This window comes from Bufo bufo, chromosome 9 (genome assembly GCF_905171765.1).
Source record: "Bufo bufo chromosome 9, aBufBuf1.1, whole genome shotgun sequence".
Taxonomy (NCBI): domain Eukaryota; kingdom Metazoa; phylum Chordata; class Amphibia; order Anura; family Bufonidae; genus Bufo; species Bufo bufo.
Window position 1 is genome coordinate 39,757,695 of NC_053397.1, and position 27,247 is coordinate 39,784,941.

Genomic DNA, 27,247 nt, shown 5'->3' on the forward strand with positions numbered 1-27,247 from the left:
TGTTATATTATTATTTGTATTATATTTTTCATATTGTTTTCTTATCAGAAGTGATTATGCTTAGCACTATGAATACTACAAAAACAGAGCTCATTATGCTCTATGGCCTATGTTAGCCTAATATACTATACTATTAATTCTATAATACAGAGAAACTTCCAAAACCTCCTGATGAGTTCATTGGCTTTGCCTCTAATACATGTACTTTAGATAGAGAAGTTGGAAGGGAAAGATGAATCCTGAGAATTAGTGACAATCTCTGTACAGTGCTGTATACTATGTTGGTGCTATGTAAGTAATGGGTATTAAAAATAAATAAAATCACATTTTATTATTTGAAATACAATGTATCAGTGCCTATGTGCATATGGTTGTGCACAGATCTATAAGGTACTTCTACAAGAGCCCATTGACATCATTACCCAATTCAACTTTTTGATTTTTTTCCCCCTATGGTGCCCCTAATATCCATAGTAAGCAGGAATTGAAGTGCGAAGATGCAATTATAGACCATCATTCTGTCATTAGCGTTATTCACGCCAGGATTTTATTGCCGTAACCCTTGACCTTCCCAAGCTGACTCCTTCTGGAATCCCAGCTGACAATGTCAGACAGATTCCTGATCATGCTGTCATTTACCAGGACAGGACTTGAGTTTAGTACCATCTCCAAAACTTTAAGATGCCCTGGAAGGGAAGGCTAGGCTGCCAGCGACAAAAGGGTTAAAGGATTAGTGGGGAAGAAAGGCAGAGATACCTTTCATTGCGGCGTAAACTTTCTGTAGTACTATGCTAATCTGAAATAATGGAAGTGGTTAGATTAATGGGGGCTCGGCGTGCATACAATGGGAGGACTGCACAATAATAACAGCAGAGTTGTGACTCAGGGGGAGAGAAAGGAAGAAGTGTTTGGATTAATCACTGGAAAGAGAAGAAAAAAAATAAAATCTCCAGAGCTGCTGAGCTGTTTTCTAAGGCAGAGATCTGATGCACAATCTACCAAAGGGATTCCTCCTCAAACCGAAATTAATAATTTATTCATGGTCTCCAGTCACTTAGCCTGCATTGATCTAGCAAGGCTGCCTTTTTTTTTCTCCTTCTCGGGATTTCTGGAGCAGCTGCTGCAGCTGCGATATGATGGAAGCATGCCTCGATGCACGGGGACAGCAACCTATGACTTCATTGAGACAAGCCGGGGCGAGATACTAACATGACATGTCAGCTAGGGTCCTGCTCTCGTCGTCCTCTCCGCTGCAGTTTGGGTGGTTGTACTGTAGCTGTTCGCACAAGAAAAGCTGCTATGCAGTACGACGCTGAATGAATTGGGGGGGGGAAACTCTCTCTGGTGGGTGTTCATTGTCCCTCGTGTCAGCTCCCCCCCCCCCCTTTACTCCTCACTCGCCGTCAACACAAGACCCCCCCAGCGACTGTTCATCGACCGTCCCTCTGAGAAGACTCGCTTGCCATATAACTGCTCCCTCGTCAACTCGTCCCTACACGTTGGTCTTCAATAGATTTTCCGCTTGGTCCATCTTGCACAACTTCCCTTCTTTTTCTATTTGTCAGCACTTTTCCATTAATGTCCGTTCCTGCTCCAGTGAACCAGTGCTAGACTTGATATGGGATGAAGGCTGGAGGTTACCGGGAACAGAAAAGGAGACCTGAAGGCAGCTTCCCATTTGTAAAGTGAGCAGTAATTGTGAGAGGACAGGCAGCACAGTTGGAATCAATAGTCTTCTTTCTTGCAGCTAAGAGCTCTCTAGTCTCCCAGTAGGTCAAGGGAAGTAACTCCAGTGCACTGCTTACTGCAGAGTTGTACAGAAGTAAAGGCACGAGGCTGCAGCACTGGTACATCACGCTTCCCGTTGCCAAGGACACAACTTTTTTTCGAGTCATCGAAGGTTTTCCTACTCTTGCACCACAATCCCGAGGACTGTGCCAGGATGGACAATGATGAATGATCAACTCTGATTCCTTCAAATCTGCTTCTACCAAGAAGAACCAGCCTGACTTTTTCCTCTTACTGTACGAACCTCTCCAGGCACAAGACCAGGAACCATGCAAGTGATTCTTACAATTCCATTAGCCTTTGGGATCTTTTTCTTCTGGATAGCCTTGAACTCGACGCTGAAACCAGCAACTGGATCGGAGCAGCAGATCCCCTTATCTATGTAAGTCGTTTTATTTTTTTATTTTTTTTGCATATTTCATTCATGGCTGAAGACGCTGCGTGAACTTATCTGTTAGGATGCAAGTTTGAGAGACTGCAGATTTTTTTTTCTCTAAGGTTTTTTTTTAACGTACTCAATTAAAGGCAGTCGTGTGGAAAGAAGACTATGTTTTTTTTTTTTTTTCATTGCCACTTCCATTTCCTTTACCTGCTGCATATGTCTGACCTTGCTTTACGCTTTTGCAAGCGTCCTTTAGATATTGTCATTTTTATCCGCATTCCGTTGCGGCGTTAAATTGGTGGTGAATGAACCGGATCCTTGCCCAGCTAGCAATGTTGTTTCCGAGAAAGTAAAGCAAAAGCTTCCTTGTTACAATTTTAAAAGATAGGAGCTGCAGCAGAGGCACAAGACACAGGCCTTACCTTGCTAGATGCAGATTTGCCTTGGATTTGCATGCAGCTCCTATGTCCTGTTTTTGCTGTGCTGTTCGTTTTTCTAAGCGGGGGGTGGGGGTGTTCAATGAAAATTATTTTTCTTACTGAAATAAAGCCGGTGCATTTACGTTTCCCTCCCTGTCTTGTCGTCCTAGGGTAAAGCTCTGGGCCTCGGCATTTGGTGGGGAGATCAAATCCATAGCAGCAAAATACTCAGGTTCTCAGCTCCTGCAGAAGGTAAGCGCAGTGTGCTTGTGCTATTCACTGATCGCAGCAGTTTGCGCCCTGGCAGGAAGTATCGGTAACAGGCAATGCCAGAGTTTTCTCCTCCGTACCATCATTATAGCGGTGCATCTAAAAATAACTTGTTAATTAACTTATTGCACTTAATTGCAAAAAGCGGCAAAATGAGCAGCCTGCGTTAGTGGCGGCGTACAGAAATTTCACAGGGTGTGTGCCTTTTCGCTTCTCCGGTTTAAAAAAACAAACAGCTGGTAGACTGGAAAAATGACTACCGTAAACTTAATTCCGAGGCGAATTAGCCTTGATTTTTCCTATTCCCTTTGCCTGTTCCGTGTCAGACGATGGCGCGTTACAAGCGACAGGAGGCATTGCTGCGTTGTCATCTCTGCAGTTTCTTACAATCCCATTATTCCCCAATCATCTCGACCCAGTGCTGGGATGTATTACATCATTACAGATAAGAGGCTGTGGATGTGGTTATCTCCCCGCTCAGCCGGCACAGCTGGGTAATAACCCAGGGAAGTCATGTACAAACTTGAGGAATCTGTCTAAGTTGAAATTATTGCAGGCAATAATGAGCAAGGTGAAATTGTGATTATCGGGTCTGAAGCAAAAGCTGCAGCTTTTTCGGAGATTAAAAGAATATATCACGGCGCCGTGAAGCATCCTGACGAAGCTTGCACACCGATACGCAGCTTCTAGGGCACGGGGGTAGTAGCTCAGTGGCACGGCAGGGGTTAATACGGTACTCGTGTTGGCAAAATGAACCATGACTTGTACCCACATGAGCGTTGCATCTAGTGTTCGCAACGAGTCAACGGCATACTTCTGTTTGGGTCTGTCTAGCCTTTTCGTTCGAATTCCGTGCATTGTTTAGCATAGTCGATTTGGAAGCAACCCATATCCTTAAGTCTTGATATCCTTAAGTCTTGCATATATTATGCCCGTCCTTCTGGATTTTGAGTACAGACAAAAGCATGAGCAGAAGAAAAAAAACTGTCTAATTCCTGATGGTTGCAATGCATACTTCTAATGGCTGGCACTTCATTCAGACATCATAAAACAGTATCCACCTCCAACATCGGCGCTTTCCAAAACGCCAACGGAATAAAAAAGCACAACCCTTCACGTCATTGACATGTATACACTCAACATTTTATCGAACAGGTTTTTTTGCCTTTTTTTTCCCCTGAAAATTACCCGGCATTGAAAAACACACAAATGAAAGAAATTAGTGATTTTCTGCAGCTGCTGAAATTACAGTTAGAGAGAAAGAAACGAGAGACATTATTTAGCAAATTACAACTGATCATTAAGAGTGCTTTGATCTGATGAACAGCGCTGTGAAAGCTTGACAGCACTCAACTGACTTTCCTTGCATGAGATGCTTTGCCAAATTGTGATGGGGTTTGATCCGTTTTCCTACTATCTACGCTGCAGAAACATTACATAAGTCCACAGGCCTCTACGGTATTTACATGCACCTTATGTAAGCCGAGGCCCGAAGGAGGAGGGAGGGTTGGGATAATACATGGGATCCTGTGCAAAACTGCAAGAGTGTAGGTCAAACATCTTACTGTATATGCAAAACCTAAGCCGGGGATCAGCAACCTCCGTCACTCCAGCTGTGGTCACACTACAACTCCCACCATGCACACTTGCTTGGCTGTTTTCAGGAATCCCATAGAAGTGAATAGAGCATGCTGTGAGTTGAAGTTTCACCGCAGCTGTAATGCTGGAGATTGCTGATCCCTGACCTAGGCTTTTGTTGTATACTGTAGGAAAATCATATATCCCAATTAGAGATGAGCAAACCTCTCAAAATTCAATACAGCTCATTTGACTGGTTCGATTCGGGTCCGAACCGATTGTACCTAAATCAAAAGTGCTTCAATTGGTCTGAAAATTTGTGTAGGACTCCGAGGACTCATATTTTTCTCTCTTGTCTCCAATTTCTATTTATTTTTTTGTGTTTCTCTCTCTCTCCAAAATTTGCCTGACTCAGATTTTACAAAATTTGAGCCGAATCTGATTTGTTTAGAATCGAGTCACTCCAATGCTTAATACACATTAAAATACTACTAAAGATGGACAGATATGGGCAGCACGGTGGCTCAGTGGTTAACACTGGTGTCTTGCAGCACTGGGATCCTAGGTTCAAATCCAACCAAGGACAACATCTGCATGGAGTTTGTATGTCCTGCCAGTGTTTGTGTGGGTTTCCTTCCACATCCAAAGACATACTGATAGGGATCTTAGATTGTGAGCTCCACCGGGGATAGAGTGATACTAATCTCTGTGAAGCGCTGCTAAATATGTCAGCACTATATAAGTGTGTATCATAAATAAAATAAAAATTAGTGAGCCGTTCATCCATATAGGCATTCTCCTATACATTAGGTATCTTGTGGCACTATCTTTCAGTTTTTTGGGTGTACAGGTTTTCCCACTATAGATATGCACCATTTCGCAATGGCATTATTCTTCTGATATGACACTATATTGGAGTATTAGGTGTATATTACCATACCAGCTGGCTAGCTATGTGTTAACTAACAAAGGAATGGGGGGCCGAGCATGTGTAATATTCCTGTATGGATTTTAAAATTATCCTCCTTGTCTTTGTAAGTGCTTAGAGCCAGTTACAGAGACAATCGCTGATGAACAGTTAATGCGAGTGCCAGTGAATTGCTTGTCACTCATGCAGTAAGTGAAAGTCATAATCTGCTTCATGCAAATACATTTGTGCCTTATCTTTTTCATAGGGCCCCATGTGGTCATAATTGCAGTCAAGCAAACAGTATAAAACGTCAAAAGTCCTGAGGGCCCTCTCTGATTTACGCTTATTTTGTGCAAAGCCCCTATTTTCATGGTTTGTATCCGGCTGATCTCCTAATAAACTGGCCTGAATTTCGCTAATTTTGGTCTATTAATCTTTCCGGGACATTGAACATCAGTCCTAATTTCTCCAGCAGTGTAGAGGTTTTACAGCAAAATGGAAAAAAAAACACACAAATCCCTAAAACCTCTTTGTCCAATTTATAGAAATGTTTTTATTTAGCACAATTTTTTAAAATGATAGGTTTTTGGGAAAGGTGTAAAACTAGAAACAATTCCACAAACAGGGAAAAAGTAACATTTGTTTTTTTTATATTCTTTGTAGACCTTTCAGATGATATAGACAACTAGGGTCATTATGTTTTTGAATGCACAACCTTTCACAAATTTTAGCTCTACGTGGGACTGCCGTTTATGTTTTATCTCTAGGTTTCAAGTTTCTACCTTTAAGCAGCCATTCTAAAATATCTAGCAGTCTGTCTTCCCAGTCCTGCTCAGTACCCCAAAATCACTTAGGGGGTCATTTATTAACCAGAAATACGCCTATATTAGGAGAATTTCTGGTGCAGATTGCGATGCAAAGGTCCTTTGTGCCGCAATCTGCTACTTTTTCCCGCTCACGCCAGGTCTAAAAAAGTGGGAGCGGTGTGGGATAGAAAGGGAATGGGCCAGAAGGCCCGTCTCATTTACCATTTTCTATGCCTAGTTTAGGAGTAGAAAATGGTCTAAATGTAAGACAGCTAGAAATTACCTCAAAACATGTTCATAAACATCTACACTCACCTAAAGAATTATTAGGAACACCTGTTCTATTTCTCATTAATGCAATTATCTAGTCAACCAATCACATGGCAATTGCTTCAATGCATTTAGGGGGGTGCTCCTGGTCAAGACAATCTCCTGAACTCCAAACTGAATGTCAGAATGGGAAAGAAAGGTGATTTAAGCAATTTTGAGCGTGGCATGGTTGTTGGTGCCAGACGGGCCGGTCTGAGTATTTCACATTCTGCTCAGTTACTGGGATTTTCACGCACAACCATTTCTAGGGTTTACAAAGAATGGTGTGAAAAGGGAAAAACATCCAGTATGCGGCAATCCTGTGGGCAAAAATGCCTTGTGGATGCTAGAGGTCAAAGGAGAATGGGCCGACTGATTCAAGCTGATAGAAGAGCAACGTTGACTGAAATAACCACTCGTTACAACCGAGGTATGCAGCAAAGCATTTGTGAAGCCACAACATGCACAACCTTGAGGCGGATGGGCTACAACAGCAGAAGACCCCACCGGGTACCACTCATCTCCACTACAAATAGGAAAAAGAGGCTACAATTTGCACGAGCTCACCAAAATTGGACTGTTGAAGACTGGAAAAATGTTGCCTGGTCTGATGAGTCTCGATTTCTGTTGAGACATTCAAATGGTAGAGTCCGAATTAGGCGTAAACAGAATGAGAACATGTATCCATCCTCTGATGGCTACTTCCAGCAGGATAATGCACCATGTCACAAAGCTCGAATCATTTCAAATTGCTTTCTTGAACATGACAATGAGTTCACTGTACTAAAATGGCCCCCACAGTCACCAGATCTCAACCCAATAGAGCATCTTTGGGATGTGGTGGAACGGGAGCTTCGTGCCCTGGATGTGCATCCCTCAAATCTCCATCAACTGCAAGATGCTATGCTATCAATATGGGCCAACATTTCTAAAGAATGCTATCAGCACCTTGTTGAATCAATGCCACGTAGAATTAAGGGAGTTCTGAAGGCCAAAGGGGGTCTAAGACCGTATTAGTATGGTGTTCCTAATAATTCTTTAGGTGAGTGTATATTACAATGCTAGTGTATTGTTTTGTGTCTTTGTAACTTGGTATATATGGAAGTTACCGAATTTAGAACTCTAGCAATTTAGGTCTTTATTAGAGATGAGTGAATTTTTTTAAATTGTCAATTTTATGATTTGATTCAGGTCCAAATAAATTCTACCCAAACTGAAAGTGCTCTGATTGTATGGAAAGCTCTCAATCTATCCCTCTCTCCTCAACTTGATTTTGAATCTAATCGCACAAAATTCAGGTTTGGTAGAGCTAGAACTTTTTGAAAAATTCGGGTTGAATTTGGCTGTACCCTAAGGCAGAGTTGCCTGGGTATACCTAATTTATAGGGATTTATGATGAATTAATTATTAACTAATCAAATTTCTTGGCTAACTTTGGCAAGTTGCCAAATCAAATTTTTAAAAACTTCACTCATCTCTAGTCATCAATGTAAAACAAATTCACAACCCATTTAAGCTACTGTACATGACTTCTCTCTTCATTGGGCTCAGAAGCCTGCTTTGAAGAAAGGGGTGGCCTTCTGGATCTACTACTAGTTTAATGGCTGCTTTGGCTTCATATGTAATGGGAGTGAAGTCAGTGGTCTGAAGGCTTCAAAAAGTGCTATTCTTGTGATTATTCATGCCCCCGTTACTGCAGAATTCTTACTTTTATAATATGCAAATTAGCCTATGGGAGCAGGGGGGGTGTTGCTCCTGCTCCTAGAGGCTCTGTTCTACATGCCCTCCAAGTCTTGATTGACAGGGCCAGGCAGCGTTCACATCCTCCTGCCGCCCCTGTGCACTGGGAAACTCTTGCGCCGTTCAGTATTCGGCGCAGGCGCGGTGAAGGAAGGACGCTCGCCGGCTGCCAGCTTCCTCACCGCACCTGCGCCGAATACTGAACGGTGTGATTTTTCCCCAGTGCACAGGGGCGGCAGGAGAATGTGAACGCTGCCTGGCCCTGTCAATCAAGACTTGGAGGGCGTGTAATGAGGTGGGAGAACAGAGCCTCTAGGAGCAACACCCCCCCCCCGCGCTCCGAGAGGCAAATTTGCATATTATAAAAGTAAGAATTCTGCAGTAACGGGGGCATGAATAATCACAAGAATAGCATAGTTAGGTGCAGCTGACATTAGCACATCGCTAATGTCAGCCAGTTTAATAGTGAAAATTCTAGTGACAGAAACCCTTTAATTTCATCTGCTGACTTTGTCATCACCATAGACTTTCACTGATGTCATCTCTGCATGACTTAACGTGGTTGCGCAAAGTTATCCCCTATCCAAAGGGCAGGAGATAAATATCTGATCGGTTGTGGTCTGACTACTGGGAGCTCCACCAATCCTGACAGTGGTGGTCCTGCCTCCTCTTTCTAATGAGGTCGCAGGCCGAAAATGCAGCCTGACGGTCCATTCATTCCGTATGGAGCTTCCTGAGATAGCTGAGCGCTGTATTTGGCTATGGGGATAACTTTAGAACTTGGCACAACCGCTTTAAGGTCATTTCACAGGTCCATTTGATGGCAATTGCAAATGCTTCTTTCTTATCATTGCCCCATATAAAAGTGCCCCGTGATCAGCCGACAAATGAGCAAATGCTTGTTTGTCGGCTGATTGCATCGCTAATGTGCACATAAAAATTATAGTTTGCCAACTGCACATCACCCTGTTTAAACAGGAGATGTGCTGCCAACATTAATGGAAATGAACGGCCAGTGATCTTCACATGCCCCTTTGTTTGGGCAATTACACCACACAACAAAAAAATAAAAATTTGTCTGCTACTGGGCAAAAACTATTTGTCCTATACTAAATCGAGAGTGCGGATTACAAATCCAAAGTCAGAATTGTTGCTATGCATAAGTATGCCTAAATGAGTGAAGCACTTGGAAAGCATTGAATAATTTTGAACAAAACGAGTTTTACTCCAACAATTACCTGATCTACATCAAAGTTTGCGTAGTAAACAGTGTATGAAAATGTAATGGAATAACAAAATTTCAAAAAGTCTCGTTTTTCAGTTTAAAAGTCTTACTTGAGCAAGGCCCAGTACTGTTAAAAGTGCTTCAGGCATCTGCTTCTGCATTTGTGAACGATCATATTTTCCCGTTGCAAAAACCAGCAGTAGTCCCCCATCATGTTGGGATTCCATATAGAGAAGTGCAGAAAATGATAGGCTGCTCCACTAAAATGATCGCAAATGCTTTAAAATGGCAACCAAAACCTGAAAGACATGGAAGAAAGCGAAAAACTGCCATTCAAATAGATAGAAGAATAGCCAAAATGTCAAGGGCTCAGCCAACAATCAGCTGTGAGTACTGTTACAATTAGAAGACGCCTATGTGAAGCCAAGCTATCTGCAAGAAGCCCCACAAAGTCCCACTGTTGAAAAAAAGACATGTGCCACTGCTGAAGAGGTTACAATTTGCCAAAGAGCACATTGACCGGCCTAAAGAGACACTTTGTGGACTGATGAAAGTAAGATTGTTCTTTTTGGGTCTAGTGGCCGGAGACAGTTTGTCAGACGACCCCCAAACACTGAATTCAAGCCCCAGTACACTGTGAAGACAGTGAAGCATGGTGGCGCAAGAACCATGATATGGGGATGTTTCTCATACTACGGTGTTGGGCCTATTTATCGCATACCAGGGATAATGGATCAGTATAAATACATCAGAATACTTGAAGAGGTCATGTTGCCTTATGCTGAAGATGAAATGCCCTTGAAATGGATGTTCCAACAAGACAATGACCCCAAACACACAAGTAAACGTGCAACATCTTGGTTCCAGACCAACAAGATTGACGTTATGGAGTGGTCAGCCCAATCCCCGGATCTTAATCCAATAGAAAACTTGTGGGGTGACATCAAAAATACAGTTTCTGAGGCAAAACCAAGAAATAGAGAAGAACTGTGGAATGTAGTCCAATCATCCTGGGCTGGAATACCTGTTCACAGGGGCCAGGAGTTGACTCATGCAACACAGACGTCCAGCAGTTCTCAGAAACAGTGGTTATACAACTAAATATTAGTTAAGTGATTCAAAGGAAAGCAAAATCTTCAAACATTTTTCAGTTTATATAGTGAATGTTTGAGTTTGTAAAGAAGAATACAAACACTGCTATTTTTTTGAACAGTCTGTTATTCACTTTTCTTCAATTTTTATAGAGGAACAACACAAATTTGATATATATCCTGATGATAGATTTTTCTTCATGTTTAGATTTGGAAAAGAATGTGCAGTGTTCCCAATGCATTTGTGTGTATGGAAATAAAAGCTATTAGAAGGATTTTGAGCTTTATTCACTTTTATAAACACACTGCTATTATTTTAAACACAACTGTGCTTGTCCCAAATTGGGTGGGAAAAAGTCAAGGTGGGAATGTATGAAATGCACTTTCAATGACATTCGGCAGCCAAGTTGTTGATATGCTGTAAACACGTTGTCTACTAATTCAGCATAGTTTCCAGCTCGTCTGTTCACAAGGAAGTTCTGCTCTACTAGCACAAATGCATCCCAAGCTACAAGACGCACTCGCTTTGTCAGATTATTGCGCTGATCATAAGTAGTGTATTTGCCACATATGGAGCAGAAATTTTCTGGATCGTTAACACATTTGCGTTTATCCATCTTAAGTTTCAAAACTGATAGCACTATAACAGATCACTTTATCAAAATCTGTCCAGCTTGCCTTATATAGTGTACAGTGTATCAGAATTGCATTTTTTCCCAATTCTACCCCATTTGGATTTTTTTTCCCACTTCCTACTACATGGTATGCAATCGTAAATGGTGCCATTAGAAAGTAAAACTTGTCCCGCAAAAAATAAGCCCTCATAAGGCTATGTGAATGGAAAAATAAAAAAATTAGGACTATGGGAAGGCAGGGAGTGAAAAATGAAAATGCAAAAATGGAAAATCCAAGGGTCTTTAAGGGGTTATAATCTAGATGTGTCAGGCAAATTCTGAGTTTATATTTGGAATCAGCGCGCTCATTTTAGTATAAATCACATGTTTTTCTCTCAGTAGCAAAATCATTGTTGCGCGGTGTTATCTGCCCATGTAAAAGGTCTTTAAACGAACACTGAGTTTCCCTCTCCACCTCTTCTGATTCCCATTGGACTGGAAGTGTGATTTTCCATTTACATGCATGTCACCACTGGCAGTCCGTCAATAGCCTTAGCTGTGACCTGTACCGTAACAGCACCACCGCTGAGTTTTTTTTAATTTTGAACTATTATTCCTATTCTTTTGGTTGCTTGTCATGGAGAAACCTTTAAAATGACTACCTATTAGGCTTCTACAAAGTCGTATCACTGGTGGTCAAATTGACTTATATGGCTGTATTTGACATAATCATAGTCTTATGACAAGACTTTTGGAGCTGACCTCTGTAATATTGGATGCTCTTTTCCAGATCTAAGAACATTCTTTTTTGATATGTTAGAAAGTTAAAATTATACTACTGTGGTCATAGTATTCAGCAAAAGTACTAAGTTGAAAGTTCTTTAGATACCACCAAGAAAGACCTGACCATTGTACTTGACCTATTTGTAGACACATCGGTCTCTAAATGTGTGCAGAATGTCTCCTGAGCTTTAGTCTAGTCTTGGAAACAAAACAAAACCCTTTTTTGTATCAGTTCTTCAAGTAACGGTCCCCAGAGGGCATGCAGTTCTTGGCCAAGGTTGTAGTAAAGCAGATGACATCCATAAATAGCAATTGCTACTATAGATATTCCAAAAATATTATCTTGTAGAGCTAATGACTAATCTTCAGACCAAAATGCTGCAGTATGATGTATATTAATATCTGGTCTGTATGGCTGCTGTCTGCTAAAGAAGCTGATCTAAACTGGTTGCAAATTTTTTGAAATATTTGGTTAGATATTGTACAGAACAGTGTTTTGCAGAAGTAGTCTTCAAGAATTAGGCGGGCTCCTTGAGATCAGGGTAATTTCTTTTCAACTTACATTAAATGCTGTTATTTTGTAGGCTGTGCAGTTTCACAGCTTCATCAGCCATTATAGATCAATCAAGTCTAGAGCCGGCCATACAATCAAGCTTTTGATTGACAGCTGCCATCTCTCCTGATCCCACCATATGCATGCATACTCTGCTGAACATGCATGTGTTGTGAATGGGACAGAGGAGAAGGCCACTGCCAGATGGTTTATCTTCCTGAGAACAAAAGGATTGGACATGTTGAAATCCAATATGCTCAACCCTTCTCTTTCCCAACATCTGCTGTTGAGGGAGAGTCGGGAGGCTCCCATGTATATCAGATGGTCAGTCGATCTTGACAAAACTGATGAGTTCAGCTGACAGACATTTAACGTGTATTGCCCGCTTTCGGCTATAGGAACTCTTACTTAAAGGGGTTATGCAGGATTAGAAAAACATGGCTGCTTTCTTGTGTCCAGTATAGAGGCTCAGCCACGTTCACTTCAATGAAACTGAACGGCAATGCCAGACACCACCCGCAGAGCCATATCTTTCTAATACTGTACAACCCCTTGATGGGTTGTGTACAAAAATGCTATGTTTTCTACTGTGACTTCTGACATAAAAGTTTAAAGAGATTTTAAATTAGAGTAAAAAGGATATAATAAGAATACATTTTTAGGTATTACATTTACATCCCTTGTGTGGCTCCTATAACTTTCAATTTTAATAAGCTTCATTAATGTTAGAAGGCAAAAAACCAGTGCTCATAGTGAGCGGCAATCGCGCTACTGGCAATCTGAAAATGACACTGTATCAATATGGACCATAAACAAAATCCTTTATAAACTACTTATATCAGAGCTTTTTAGGCATCACAAAATATAATGTCCTGATATGACCGTGGAAGCCAATCAGAGTTTGATCATTTCTCCTGCAAAACATAAATTCCAGCAGTTCTCCAAATTAAAAGCTCTTCTGCAATCGGGTGTCCTAGTCGGACTATCCTTGCTATTAAAGACGGCAGCCCCTTTAAATGGTCTAACCTTTAAAGTAATAAAAATTGATACCTCTTTTGTCTTCTGCTTCTTCCAGCACTGTGCTCTGGTGTTCCCTACTGCTGACTGCCACAGTGACGTTCTCTGTACAATGGTCACTGTGCAGCCAATCACTGGCCTCAGCAGTATGCTAAATGTCAGCACTGCAGCCAATCACTGGCCTCGGCAGTACACTGAATGTCACCACTACAGCTAATCACTGACATCAGCAGTACATGGCACACCACCACTGCAGCCAATTATTGACCTCAGCAGTACACAAGACTTCGCCACTGAAGCCAATCACTGTCAGTACACAGGACACTTCCACTGCAGACAATCACTGGCCTCAGCAGTACACAGGACATCACCACTGCAGCCACTGACCTCAGCAGTACACAGGACATCAACACTGCAGACAATCACTGACCTCAGCAGTACACAGGACATCAACACTGCAGACAATCACTGACCTCAGCAGTACACAGGACATCAACACTGCAATCACTGGCCTCAGCAGTACACAGGACATCACCACTGCAGACAATCATTGGCCTCAGCAGTACACAGGACATCACCACTGCAAACACTGACCTCAGCAGTACACAGGACATCAACACTGCAGACAATTACTGGCCTCAGCAGTACACAGGACATCACCACTGCAACCACTGACCTCAGCAGCACATGTGACATCACCACTGCAGCTACTGACCTCAGCAGTACACAGGACATCACCACTGCAGCCAGGAAAACAAACAGCAGCAGGTAAGATCAGAGTGCCAGACTGGAAGAAGCAGGAGAGAAAATGGGTTAGTATCAATTCTTTTGTTATTTTAAACATTTACAGGAGCTGTCCATGATTTTATTTAACTCAGACAACCACTTTATGGCCACAAGCCCTATTAGTAGATGGGAAGGACAACCGTTTTAATAAATCTGTGTGCTCGAATGTTTTTGGATAGCTTTTTTACTTATGAAACCTTTTAAAGGGGTTCTCCAGGCTACAGATATTGATGACCTATCCTGGAAGCTGAGCTGTAGTACTCCGGCACAGTTTACGGAGCGGTCTGCCCCCAGATGATCCATACACCGCGTAGCTTCCGGCACGGCAGCAGCCCAAAGTAGCTAATCAGTGAGGATGCTGGTTGTTAGACCACCACTGATCTGATATCGATGACCTATTCTAAAGAGAGGTCATCAATATCTGTAGCATGGGGAACCCCCTTAAGGGCCAGTCTCCATGCACTGACATACAGGACTCCACGGGACTCCATGATGCAGACTCCGATGGAGCATGACACCAATTTGTTGGTCTGAATTGTATAGAATCCAGTAGTGAAACCTCCTTATGCTTTCCTAGGAGTCTGAGAGAATATGGAGGTCCAGGAGGAGGCTCATGCATCCCTATTTCAGTTATTTTATAAATCCATACAAAATGATTTCATATAGAAATATTAGAGATTTCAAGACTTTTCATTTCATCATTGTAGAAATGGAACAAATATGTAAAACAATTTCTCTCTCCTGAAACTTCCATCCAAGCATTTACACCTTGTTCCTATCAATATTGCTTGCACCTGCATCAAAATCTACGCACAAAGCATAAGACGGCACACAGGTTGCTGCCGGAAAAATAGGTCACATCTTTGCTTGGAGTTAGTTCCTTGCAGCTTGATCTGAATGAAAAATCTGTTTTATGTACACGTAGAAATAAAGCGCATCTGAACCTCCATCTAATTTCATCTGGAACATAGTGGACATATTGTGTGAGTGTATATGCACTGGATATGCTATAGTTTCTTTGTATTCAATTTGTGTTGATTATTATGTTACATCATCTTTGTGAATTTTTATAAAACTAGAAGGCTACCTGTATACACATGAAATCCACTCAAAAAACGGATAAAAAATGCACATCTGCAAATTACGGACACCCGCCATGTGCATTCTGCATTTTGTGTAGCGGAAGGGCCAGCTCTTAATAGAACAGTCCTATCCTTGTCTGTAATGCAGACAATACTAGGACATGGAATGCATACTGAGTCCTTTCCGTTTTTTTTGCGGCCCCATTGCGGCCCCATTGAAGTGAGTAGTTCCACATACGGGCCGCGAAAAAACAGAATGAAAGTGGAAAGTGGAAAAAAAAAATGTTCATGTGCATGAGCCCTAATCCACACTATGGGTCCATTCACACGTCCACAATTTCGTTCCGCATTTTGCGGAACGGAATTGCGGACCCATTCATTTCTATGGGGCAGCACAATGTACTGCCCGGATCCGGAATTGCGGATCCGCACTTCCGGGTCCGCAATTCCGTTCCCGAAAAAAATAGAACATGTCTTATTCTTGTCCGCAATTGCTCAACATGTGGCCCTCCATTTGACTATGAACCAGTGAAAGACACATGTCCACAGCCTAATAACTAGACATTAATATGTTGTAACAATCAGGGCCGGCGTTAGAGGGGACGAACTGGGCAATTGCCTAGGGCCCCCATCCTCTAAGGGGCCCCCTGCTTCAGTGCCGCTGTTCAGCTGAACGTCCCTGGAAGCGGACTGGCGGACAGCTGTAAGGCCCCCTCCCTGTACACATAACACAAGTCATTACCACAGTGCTACTCTGCAAACTAACAGCTCCGGACACCATCAACACTCTTCTACTAGAGCTGTAGGACCTGCCATGATGTCACCTGCAGGAGGCGGAGCTCAGCAGAGAATAGGGGGATAAAGGACCTGCAATGACCTCACCATCATGTGCCCAGAACAGGAGGCGGAGCTCAGCAGTGCAGTAAAGTAAGGAAAAAGAAGACCAGTGATGCATGGGAAGAATTTAAGGATTCAATGTACGTGTCAGGGAAGTGCTGGGAGTTGTAGTCCTCTCCTCTTTTACCCCCTGTTATCAGATTACAAGATGAGAAGTATGAGAGGACTAAAATTCCCAGCATGTCCAGCTTGTTATGTAATATCAGAGTACATTGCAAGAGGAGGTAAAACAGGAGATGACTACAAATCTCAGCATGTCCAGGCCATTATTATGTAATATCAGGGTACATTACAACACCCTGTATATGCTGGGAGTTGTAGTCCTCTCCTCTTATACTTCCTTTTATAATGTACTCTGATATTGCATAATAACGGTTTGGGCATGCTGGGAGTTGTAGTCCCATCCTCTTATACGTCCCCCCGTAATGTGCTCTGATATTAAATAATAATAGCTTAGACATGCTAGGAGTTATAGTCCTCTCCTGTTATACCTCCTGTGGTAATGTGCTCTGAATTAGGGCCGGGACAATGGATAGGGGAGGGTAGTCATCCGCCTAGGGCGCCACTTCGCTACCCATAAAGGTAGGCGCACTCATGGCCGTCCAACTTCACAAGCCTCAGGCCGCTAGGAACAGGGCAAGAAGCTGCAATGACATCAATGCAACCTCCTGCGCTGGGTCTCGCATGATGACATGATCACTTGAGCAGGAGTGGTGATGTCATTGGGACCACATGCATCAGGACACAGCAACACAAGCCACAGATAACACTGTGGTCTGCATCACAGACAGCGGCGGGGAAAATGGGAGTGAAGATATTTAAATTTTTTTATACTAACTGTCCGCACTGCTGGGGGCACCAGGGAAGGGGGGAAGGAGATCATTATATATACCTTGCACTACTGGGGAGGAATGGAGGAGCATTATATACTGGCACTACGGGGTACATTATATATATATATACTGTCATTATGGAGAGCATTTTATATTGGAACTAGTGGGAGCACTACGGGTGTTGGACGTCGGACTGTGTTTTTAGCACATTATTACAAGATTTGGGGCCCCACTTTTGATTTTGTCCAGGGTCACATTTTGTCTAAAACCGACCTTCATTAGTTGAAAAACAAATTTAAGCTGCCTTTTCCTGCCTAAAAATACTGTTGTTTTTTTTTTTTGTTTTTTTTACTTTTAATTGTTTATGTTCGGTATTTCTGTCATTGCATAGATTCTTCTACAGCAATATCCCCTAGGGTCTGCAGGAGAAGCTTATACAGTAGAATGATAATTTCAGATCCATTGCAATAACCTCTTCTGCTGTATAATTTAGGATTTCTAGATTAACATGCATCAAGTAAGCGAACTTGGGTTTGAACTGAATGAAAGAAAAATCTCTTGGCAGCACTTCAAGTGGACGGTTTAATCAGTGGCAACAGTCATCTCACCTGCCCTTTGTAATCTGCCTTGTGTCAAGCAATAGCACTGACATTGTCAAATTCATTTCTTGTCTGCCCTGTAGTCGTTTGGGACTTACTCCCATCCTCCTACAGTAAATTGATAAGGGAATAAACTTCTGGTATAGCAGGAATCAGATTACCAGTAGTAGCTATGCTGGCCGACAGCTATCCTTTTTGACCTTGCACGCTTGGCCATAAATGCTTGTGTTCTGAGTGAAGAGAGGAGAGTAAACCTCTTAAAGGGAACCTGTCATCAACTTTATTCTGACCTCACTGAGAGCAGCATAAATTAGTGACAGAAATGCTGATGCCAGTGGTGTTTGACTCATGAGCTAAAAGTAAGTGGTTGCTGAGAACCAGCATCATAATCATTGCACCCCAGGCCTTGAAAAGAGTCACATCTACCTGAGAAGAGTCCTGGTTATTCCTAATCTCCCGCTCTCTCGCCCATCTGCTGAGGATTGGCCATTCTCTCCTAGAGAGAAAGGGAGAAAACTAGGTAGAAGACTGTCAGCCATCAACAGGTGGGCAGGAGATCGGGAATTCATGAATAACCAGGACTCTTCTCAGGTGGCCGTGACTCTTTTCTAGGCCCAGTCTGCAATGATTGTGATGTTGGTTCTCAGCAACCACTTACTTTTAACTTATAAATGGCAGACCGCTGAAATCAACTCACCAGTCTCTACTTTATTCTGCCGTTAGTATGGGCAACATAAAATTGATGACAGGTTCCCTTTAAAGAGCATCTTTCACCATGATGAACTCGATCAAACCAAGCATACTGCCTGGCAGGGTTGATCATGGTGACTAATATGAGCACTTACTCTTTGCAATCCTTATTACTGATGAGAGATATTATTATTTTTAGCTATATGCAAAAGAAGTGCCTGTAGCACAGAGGGGCTGGCCTAGCCCCTCAGAGCACTGCTTAAACTCCGCCTCTCCCTTTTGCCACTCCCAGTGAGGCTGACGTGACCAGACATCCTCGGTGCTCCGATGCCTGGCCATGAAATCTCAATAAATGCACCAGCAGCAGTACTATTGGTGCCTATAGTACCAAAAATATCTGCATATCTTCACCAATCTTCTATCATATACAGTACGTACAATGACCAATATTTCTGTATGATCATAATTTTGCAAGAAAGTAGCTATATAGTTTATTACAAGTGCTTAGGTTTCCATGGTAACAGACTACAAACAAACCCTGCGTGGTCTGATCCTGAATGCATTCTCCCTACTATATGTCCTCTGTGTCTTTCAAACGTACTATATATTTAGAACTAAGGTAAGACGTAAGGGAGATATGGTAGGGATTACCCCAGAATCAAGATTTTAATCAAGACTATTGGCAAAGTTGTTTCACGTTTGTTTCACGTGATCAATAATTGATTGTAGATCTGGGATTTTGTCAGAATCGGCCAATGATCTAATGTTTATGTAGTTACTCAAATTGCCTGTCAAGGAGAAGATGGCTCATTATGTTGGGCTTCAGCATGAGTAATCTTCTGCCATGGCATTGCCTGAGGTGGCTGGGATCTGACTATTGAAGTATACATGAACATTTGGATAACTGGTGCATGCTCACTCACTTCTATTGCTTGCCAACCTACCAAATGTACTTTGGCAAAAAGCAGGGGATGGATTGGGAATATGACAGCAGAATCAGACTATGCATAGTTTGTTTGTAGTCTGTAACCATGGCAACACATCAGTGGTAGAATATTCTTAGTAAGACTATTTAAGTTGCTTCATTTTAGATTCTTTAGAGAAATGTAAAAAATTTCAGAAGTGATCTCACTCAACAGCTACATGCACACGACCGTTGTGTGTTTTGCGGTCCGCAAATTGCGGATCTGCAAAACACGGATGGCGTCCGTGTGCGTTCCGCAATTTGCGGAACGGCACGGACAGCCATTAATATAACTGCCTATGCTTGTCCGCAAAACGGACAAGAATAGGACAGTTTATATTTTTTTGGTGGACCACGGAACGGAGCAACGGATGCGGACAGCACATGGAGTGCTGTCCGCATCTTTTGCGGCCCCATTGAACTGAATGGGTCTGCATCCAAGCCGTAAAGACTGCGGCTTGGATGCGGACCAAAACAGCGGTCGTGTGCATGAGGCCTAACAATGGGTAAATGGATGGGAGCAAATACTTTTCCACACTTTTGTTTCGATGCATAGGAGCTCCTGTTCCTTGATCGAATTTCAGGTAGGTTCCTGAATAGAGGCTCCCTGTTCTCTATTATGGCTTACCACATTTACTAAATATTGTTCATTACATTTCTAGATTTCCGCTTTTAAATGCCATTGCTCTTTCCTTTTACTTCCAATTGAAATTCTCTCCTGGCAGATGCACTCTGTGCTGTTGATTTGCCTCTACGCTCAGTGGAAAAGGGAACCACTGCTTTTAAATCAATTAGCTTCTTTCAGAGATTTTCACACTTGATTTGGGATTTATTATTAAAAGGAGAATGAAAATTGAAACCGCATTATGCACCATCTGCAATGCTGTTAAAATGCACATTAGAGCGCTGATAGAAGTGGCGTACACAGAATCCAAATCTGATTAAATTATTAGCAAAAACAAAATTATGCAGACAGACATCTGACTACATGCACTAAGATTCTGCTGAAAACTCCTTATTCCCACATACTCCCACATATAAGAAAAATAAAGAGCAAATCCCCTAAAATCACAACCTTTTTCTATTGAAGCCCTCTTCTGTCAAGTCAGATCTACCAAGGGTTTGTCCTGCTGTTTAATATTGATGACCTATCTTCAGAATGGGTCATCAATATCAGATTGTCTAGGTTCTGAATCCTAGGACCCCCTGCCAATCAGCTGTTTGAGGAGCCTGCTGCGCTCACCCTACTTGCAGCGTGCCAAGCATAGACCTGTCCATTGGATAGTGGTTGTGCTTAGTATTGTAGCTCATCCCCATTCACTTGAGTGGCACTGGGCTGAACCATGTTACGACTGTAGGTAGGGACAGACAAGGACAATGAGACCTAAGGCTATAACGCAGCCCACTTTCCCTACCTGCTTGCAGTACAAGCCCTACATAGCTAGACCGCAACTATATGATGGTCCCTACGCTATTTAAGTGCAGAGATGAACAAAGGACAGACAAACACAATACCAGAGTCATATGTAAATTGATTAGAACCAGACAAGCTATGCAGTACCAAACTAGAGGCAGAGAGTTGTCAGAAGACAAGCTAAGATCAGAACCAGATGGACAACAAAGTATCAAATGAATGACAGAGAGTGGTCAGAAGACAAGCCGGGGTCAGAGGAACGAGCAATCCAATAAGCACAGGAACAAGGAACCAGGAACGCAGCTAGTGAGTCAGAGACTATCACGGGCACTGGTGTATAGCCAGGAAGGGGTTTAAATAGAGCGCTGAGTCCCTGGATCAGAACCTGCTAGGTCCATGACTCAGTGCTTCATTAGTCAGAAACACTAGCACACAGTAATAGAGCAGTAATAGAGCATCTATTTCTGCTAATCTCCCCCAGCACATGCCAGCTCCAGGGAGAAATAGAGTATTGCATCCTGTTGCTGAGGATGCTTCATATCACCAGGGGGCGTGGCTCAGCAGCGCATCTCACCCCCCGAGCCCCCGCTCCGAGGCAGATGATCACTAGCTTAAGAAGAGGCTGCAGCACTTGCCTTCGTGCCAATGTCTGTTCAAATAGCTGATCGGTGGGGGTGCCAGTAGTTGGACTCCCACCATTATTATTATTATTTATTTTAATTCCATGTTTATTTTAATTCCATTTAATTGCATATCCAGCTGGGGTTACACAGAAATAAAAACACAGTAAACAACAAACTATTAACAGATTGGTACAGAGAAGTAGAGGACCCTGCCCGCAAGAGCTTACAATCTATAAGGGAAGGGGAGAACACAGTAGGTGAGGGTATAGGTTGCTCTTGTGGCTGTGTGGTGGCAGCATGTTCATTGCAGATGGTAGGCTTTCCTGAAAAGGTGGCTTTTCAGGTTATTCTTGTGTTGGGGAAGTGAGTTCCAGAGTAGGGGAGAGACATGTGAAATCGTGTAGTTGATTGTGTGAGGAACAGATGAGAGGAGAATTCAGGAGGAGGTCCTGTGAGGATCGGAGATTACGTGTGAGGATGTATCGAGAAAGCAGGTCAGAGAAGTAAGAAGGGGACAGGTTGTGGACGGCCTTATATGTAGTTGTAAGTATTTTAAACTGAATTCTCTGGGCAATGGGAAGTCAATGAAGAGATTGGCAGAGGGGGGAGGCAGAGGACAAACGAGGGGAGAGGTGGATTAACCTGGCAGCAGAGTTGAGAATAGATTGGAGGGGAGCGAGAGTGCTTGATGGGAGGCCACACAGGATGATGTTGCAGTAGTCCAGGTGGGAGATGACGAGAGCATGCACTAGTATTTTAGTTGACTCAGGGGCGAGGAATGCGCAAATACGAGAGATCTTCTTAAATTGGAAACAGCAGGTGGAGGTGAGGGTTTGGATCTGTGGCTTAAAGGACAGGGCAGAATCTAATGTTACCCCCAGGCAGCGGGCCTGCGAGACTGGAGAAAGTGTTGAGCTATTAACTGTGATGGACAGGTCGGGTAGGGGGGCTGAGTTACACGGGGGAAAGTCAATAAATTCAGTTTTCTCCATGTTGAGTTTTAGGAAGCGGAAAGAGAGGAATGAAGATACAGCCAACAGACACGCTGGGATTCTGAATAGGAGGGAAACAACATCTGGGCCGGAGAGGTAGATTTGAGTGTCGTCAGCATAGAGGTGGTATTGGAAGCCATGGCACTATGAGTTATTCCAGGCTGAATGTATAAGTGGAGAAAAGAACAGAGACTTAAGGGACACCAACAGAAATGGGGCGTGATGAGGAGGTAGTGTATGAATGGGAAACTCTGAAGGTTCTGTTGGTGAGGTACGAGGAGATCCATGAGAGGGCTAGGTCTTTGATGCCAAGGGAAGAGAGGATTTGTAGGAGGAGATAGTGGTCAACACTGTCGAAGGCAGAGGAAAGGTGAAGAAGGAGAAGCACAGTAGTGACATTTAGCTTTGGCAGCTAGCAGATCGTTGATGACTTTGGTTAGGGCAGTTTCAGTGCAGTGATTTGGTCTGAAGCCAGATTGCTTCTGATTAGTGTTGAGCGAACAGTTCGAGCATAGTTCGGGTCCGTACCGAATTTTGGGGTGTTCGTGACACGGACCCGAACCCGAACTTTTTCGTAAAAGTTCGGGTTCGGGTTCGTCGTTCGGCATGTATTTTGGCGCATTTTGAAAGGCTGCAAAGCAGCCAATCAACATGCATCATACTACTTGCCCTAAGATGCCATCGCAGCCATGCCTACTATTGGCAAGGCTGTGATTGGCCAAGTGCAGCATGTGACTCAGCCTCTTTATAAGCTTGTGCGCACGTCGGGACGTGCTCACTCCCGATGTGAATAGAACAGGGATAGACGCAGCTGATGCTAGGGCGAGAATAGGCAGGGATAATTGAATAACTGGAAGCAAATTTCTCTCCTCCACCTGTGATTCATCTGAACAACTGCAGCTGAGCTGCTTTTTTGATAGGGATTGGCTATTTTTAGAGTGGCCAGAGTGATTTTTCCATCCACATGTACCTCGGCTGACCGCCGGCCGCCATTTTGCGACTTGTAGTGCTGCAGCAGAAGCTGCCACAGTGTGCATTCCAAAGCTCCAAACAAGTCAGACATCTACACCTGGGATTCAGACCAATAGCGATTTAGCAGCACAGTCCAAGGCTATTTTTTTTAAAGGTTGTGCAGACCATTTTGTGGCACATGTTACTGGGCTGATAGGCGGCGGCCATCTTGGGACTAGTGCTGCAGCACAATCTCTCCCAACGTCCATTAATCACTTGTAATAGTGGTCTGTGCCATAGAAATCCTACATCAGGGACTTGGGTGTGCTTGTGTCACCCCTACTAATACCAGTCCACCTGTAATCCATACAGTGAAAAGCCATAAAGTATTCCAGTGAGGGAATTTTTTTTTTATTTAAAAAAGGCCAAGTTAGTTTATCTGGCGTTCAATATACTAGATACAGTTAGGCCTGCGTTTCATACATCTGGAATTAGCAAACTAATGTGCTGGGGTTGGGAAAACATATATGTACCCATACTAGAATCTGTCAAAGAAAGCGGTACTCACATATAACAGTCATTCCATCTGTAATCCATACAGTCAAAAGACTGAAAGTATTCCAGTGAGGGGATTTTTTTTATTTAAAAAAGGCCAAGTTAGTTTATCTGGCGTTCAATATACTAGATACAGTTAGGCCTGCGTTTCATACATCTGGAATTAGCAAACTAATGTGCTGGGGTTGGGAAAACATATATGTACCCATACTAGAATCTGTCAAAGAAAGCGGTACTCACATATAACAGTCATTCCATCTGTAATCCATACAGTCAAAAGACTGAAAGTATTCCAGTGAGGGAATTTTTTTTTTATTTAAAAAAGGCCAAGTTAGTTTATCTGGCGTTCAATATACTAGATACAGTTAGGCCTGCGTTTCATACATCTGGAATTAGCAAACTAATGTGCTGGGGTTGGGAAAACATATATGTACCCATACTAGAATCTGTCAAAGAAAGCGGTACTCACATATAACAGTCATTCCATCTGTAATCCATACAGTCAAAAGACTGAAAGTATTCCAGTGAGGGGATTTTGCTTATAAAAAATAATATATTTCATTGTGGTGCGAGTTGAATCGCAACAATGAAGAAAAATACTATTAAGGGACGAGGACGCGGTCGTGGTGGTGTCCGTGGAGCCTCTGTTGCTGGTAGAGGACGTGGCCGTTCGGCCCCAGGCGCACACAGTAGGGAACGAACTCCCTCAACTAGCCGGCAGAATGTACCGCAATATCTTGTGGGGCACAATGCCGCTCTTAGGATGGTAAGGCCTGAGCAGGTACAGGCATTAATCGATTGGGTGGCCGACAGTGCTTCCAGCACGTTCACCACATGGTCTTCCACCCAGTCTTCTGCGGAAAGCGCACAGGTGGCACCTGAAAAACAAGCCCATCAGTCTGTCACATCACCCCCAAGCATATCAGGGAAACGGTCTGAGCCACAAGTTATGCAGCAGTCTCTTCTTCTGTTTGAAGACTCTGCTTCCAGGGTTTCCCAGGGGCGTCCACCTAGCCCTTCCCCAGTGGAGGAAGACATACCATGCACTGACGCACAACCACTTATGTCTCCAGATGAAGAGGACATGGGAATACCACCACAGCAGAGTCACCGACTCTCTGATGATGACGAAACACAGGTGCCCACTGCCGCGTCTTTTTGCAGTGTGCAGACTGAACAGGAGGAGGTCAGGGAGGGAGACTGGGTGGAAGACGATGCAGAGGACGATGAGGTCTTAGACCCCACATGGACTGAAGGTCGTGGCGATGACTTTCACAGTTCAGAGGAAGAGGTAGTGGTGAGACCGAGACAACAGCGAAGCCAAAGAGGGAGCAGGGGGCCAAAGCAGACGAGCCGCCGCCCCCAGAGTTCGCCTGCTACTGGACATCGCCAACAGGGACCCAGCCCCACAAAGGCAGCTTCAAAGAGTTCCCTGGCATGGCACTTCTTTAAACAATGTCCTACCGACAAGACCCGAGTGACTTGCACGCTCTGCCATCAGAGCCTGAGGCGAGGCATTAACGTTCTGAACCTCAGCACAACCTGCATGACCAGGCATCTACATGCAAAGCATGAACTGCAGTGGGGTACACACCTTAAAAACCAGGCACTCGCTGAGGCTCCCCCTGCTCCCTCTACCGCTGCTGCCTCGGCTTCCGCCTCGAGAGGAATGTTGCCACCTGCCGAGCAGCAAACAGAGGATGTGCCACCGACACCACCACCACCGCCACCGTCAACTAGCGTCTCCACTATATCACACAGCAGCGTTCAGCTCTCAATATCTCAAACCTTAGAGAGGAAGCGCAAATTCCCCCCGAGTCACCCTCGAGCCCTTGGCCTGAACACCAGCATTTCTAAACTGCTGGCCTTTGAAATGCTGTCATTCCGGCTGGTGGACACAGACAGCTTCAAACAGCTGATGGCCATGGCTGTCCCGCAGTATGTGGTTCCCAGCCGCCACTACTTCTCCAAGACAGCCGTGCCTTCCCTGCACATGCAAGTGTCCGATAAAATCAAGTGTGCACTGCGCAACGCCATTTGTGGCAAGGTCCACCTAACCACAGATACGTGGACCAGTAAGCACGGCCAGGGACGCTATATCTCACTAACTGCACACTGGATGAATGTAGTGGCGGCTGGGCCCCCGGCGGACAGTTCCTTGGCGCACGTCCTTCCGCCCCCTAGGATCGCAGGGCATCATTCTCTGCCTCCTGTAGCCTCCTCCTCCTACTCGGCTTCCTCCTCCACTGCTTCCACCAGCTCATCCGGTCAGCCACACACCTTCACCACCAACTTCAGCACAGCCCGGGGTAAACGTCAGCAGGCCATTCTGAAACTCATATGTTTGGGGGACAGGCCCCACAGCGCAAAGGAGTTGTGGCGGGGTATTGAACAACAGACCGACGAGTGGTTTCTGCCGGTGGGCCTCAAGCCAGGCCTGGTGGTATGCGATAATGGGCGAAATCTCGTGGCAGCTCTGGGACTAGCCGGTTTGACGCACATCCCTTGCCTGGCGCATGTGCTGAACTTGGTGGTGCAGAGGTTCATTCACCACTACCCCAACATGTCAGAGCTGCTGCATAAAGTGCGGGCCGTCTGTGCGCGCTTCCGCCGTTCACATCCTGCCGCTGCTCGCCTGTCTGCGCTACAGCGGAACTTCGGCCTTCCCGCTCACCGCCTCATATGGAACTCCACCTTGCACATGCTGGAGAGACTGTGCGAGCAGCAGCAGGCCATAGTGGAGTTTCAGCTGCAGCACGCTCGCGTCAGTCGTACTGCCGAACAGCACCACTTCACCACCAATGATTGGGCCTCCATGCGAGACCTGTGTGCCCTGCTGCGCTGTTTCGAGTACTCCACCAACATGGCCAGTGGCGATGACACTGTTATCAGCGTTACAATACCACTTCTATGTCTCCTTGAGAAAACACTTAGGGCAATGATGTTAGAGGAGGTGGCCCAGGTGGAGGAGGAGGAGGAGGATGAGGGCTCGTTTCTAACACTTTCGGGCCAGTCTGTTCGAAGTGGCTCAGAGGGAGGTTTGTTTAAGCAGCAGAGGACAGGTTCACAAGTCGCCAGCCAAGGCACTGTACTGGAGGACGAGGAGGATGAGGAGGAGGAGGTGGAGGGGGACGAGGATGACGCAAGTTCACAGCGGGGTGGCAGCCCAGGCCCATCACTGGTGCGTGGCTGGGGGGATACGGTGGACGATGACGATACGCCTCCCACAGAGGACAGCTTGTCCTTACCCATGGGTAGCCTGGCCCACATGAGCGAATATATGCTCCAATGCCTGCGCAACGACAGCAGAGTTGCCCACGTTTTAACGTGTGCAGACTACTGGGTGGCCACCCTGCTGGATCCCCGGTATAAAGAC

The 27,247-nt window shown here is 44.2% G+C and overlaps 1 protein-coding gene across 1 annotated transcript in view; it reads left to right on the forward strand.

The window, feature by feature from the left end:
• Window positions 1–1,617: 1,617 nt before the first annotated feature.
• Window positions 1,618–27,247, forward strand: part of CACNA2D3 (calcium voltage-gated channel auxiliary subunit alpha2delta 3) — a 959,782-nt gene continuing 934,152 nt past the window's right edge. Inside the window, exons 1-2 of the mRNA XM_040407724.1 lie at window positions 1,618–2,170; window positions 2,760–2,841. Of these exons, the coding sequence (XP_040263658.1) occupies window positions 2,058–2,170; window positions 2,760–2,841 (195 nt within the window). The 5' untranslated portion in view covers window positions 1,618–2,057. The remainder of the gene's footprint in view (window positions 2,171–2,759; window positions 2,842–27,247) is intronic.